This window comes from Suillus discolor (assembly GCF_016758755.1).
Source record: "Suillus discolor strain FC423 chromosome Unknown F5147scaffold_627, whole genome shotgun sequence".
In the NCBI taxonomy this organism is placed as follows: domain Eukaryota; kingdom Fungi; phylum Basidiomycota; class Agaricomycetes; order Boletales; family Suillaceae; genus Suillus; species Suillus discolor.
Genome location: NW_024541874.1, coordinates 6,788 through 8,245, shown reverse-complemented (window position 1 = coordinate 8,245; position 1,458 = coordinate 6,788). Strand labels below are relative to the sequence as shown.

Genomic DNA, 1,458 nt, shown 5'->3' with positions numbered 1-1,458 from the left:
GCATGCTTGCGAGACCGTGGGAGATCACAGTGGGTGGAGGAGAAGGGAGTGGTGGCACCACTTCAGGCAGATGGACCAAGCTTTTTTCAATAGCATCAGTGAGGCGATTGATACTACTAACTTGCATGTTCATGACGGCAGGAGCTGGAGTTATCTTTGCAGCGACTCTGGCAGCACTGCTCATCCCTGTATGTGTGCTGCCATGCACCAATACTCAAGCCTTCTTGAAGACCTGTAACTGAGTGGAGGGCACCAATGTTGATGAAAGTGGGAGAGATGACAACTGTGGAGTATTGGGATGGCTAGATATGGGGGTGCCACTGAAAGGGAGAGACAATGTCTCCAGGTGGTTGAGTAGAGTGTTGGTGCACAGGCGTTTACTGGACTGGGAGCCAGTAGTAGTAGCAGAGGCTCTGATACTAGGTGGCACCATCAGGTCAGTGCTCATGTCTGGCACATTGCTAGGGTGAGTGACTCCAGTAGAGACACTGCCCCTGCTAGGGTCTACATCCATGTTGGGAAAGTTAAGGCCCCCATCAGCATCATCGAGTACATCATCTATATTGATGGAGGCGGGGGCTGTAGTTGCAGGGTGGAATGTGTGCCTTCCATGAGCACCGCTGTTTTCACCTAAGATGGCCTGCATGTCATCATATGCGGGCCACCCTTTGGTGCAGAAGGGGCACATTACAATTCATGACTAGTTCAATGTTAGTTAATATTGCACAATATATTTTATTATGACATACCTTTGGAGCAACATATGCATCTTAAATGCTAGCAGCAGCAGTGCCTTCAATTCCAGCTCCCTGCACATTGTCCCAATGAAAGCCAGACACATTGTGGTAAACCTCAATTTGATTGAATGTTTTTTTGAGCTAAACTGATCTCATCAATACATCGTCAATCAATATAAGATCACATACCAAGGTCCACTTTGTCTTGACCATCTTGCCCGTTGTAGCACTCGGATTGGCGTTGGGCACGTATCCTGCCAATCTCATAGGTGTCTCACATTATACTTCTCGACACTTCTCTTACCTTCTGAGAGTTCCGTGCATTTATCTGAGTCGTCCAAAGGTCATCTGTTCCTTTCCAAGGCCTATATACACTTCCGATCCTCCATACCATGTCCGTTTGACTTTGCTGGTGCATTTTCCACTTGTTCATCTGTTATTGATTATGTCTTAGGGCACATACATTGTCGGCCTGTCAAAACCATTGGTTAATATGTATAGCTGCATGCCTCGTGCGTTATTACATGCATATCTCTGTACCGGCTCGCCTCAAGTCTTATTACATTTCGGATAGCTTATCTTGCTACTACTTTCACCTACACAGTTCCTGGACTTTCATGCTGTAGGATATAATCTGGCTCGCTAGCTACTCGCACTTCACTTCACTTTCCCTGCTACAAGTCATAGTTAGTAGAGTCACTTTTGGATAGTCGTACTTCGC

At 46.6% G+C, this 1,458-nt stretch overlaps 1 protein-coding gene across 1 annotated transcript; it reads right to left on the bottom strand.

Annotated features, from left to right (window-relative positions):
- Window positions 1–214: 214 nt before the first annotated feature.
- F5147DRAFT_661557 (uncharacterized protein) lies at window positions 215–841 on the bottom strand (the record flags this gene model as incomplete). The annotated part of the gene is made up of 2 exons (XM_041434715.1): window positions 215–620; window positions 750–841. 2 exons carry the CDS (start codon window positions 839–841, stop codon window positions 215–217), a joined length of 498 nt encoding a protein of 165 aa, XP_041284087.1.
- Between the last annotated feature and the right edge of the window lie 617 nt (window positions 842–1,458).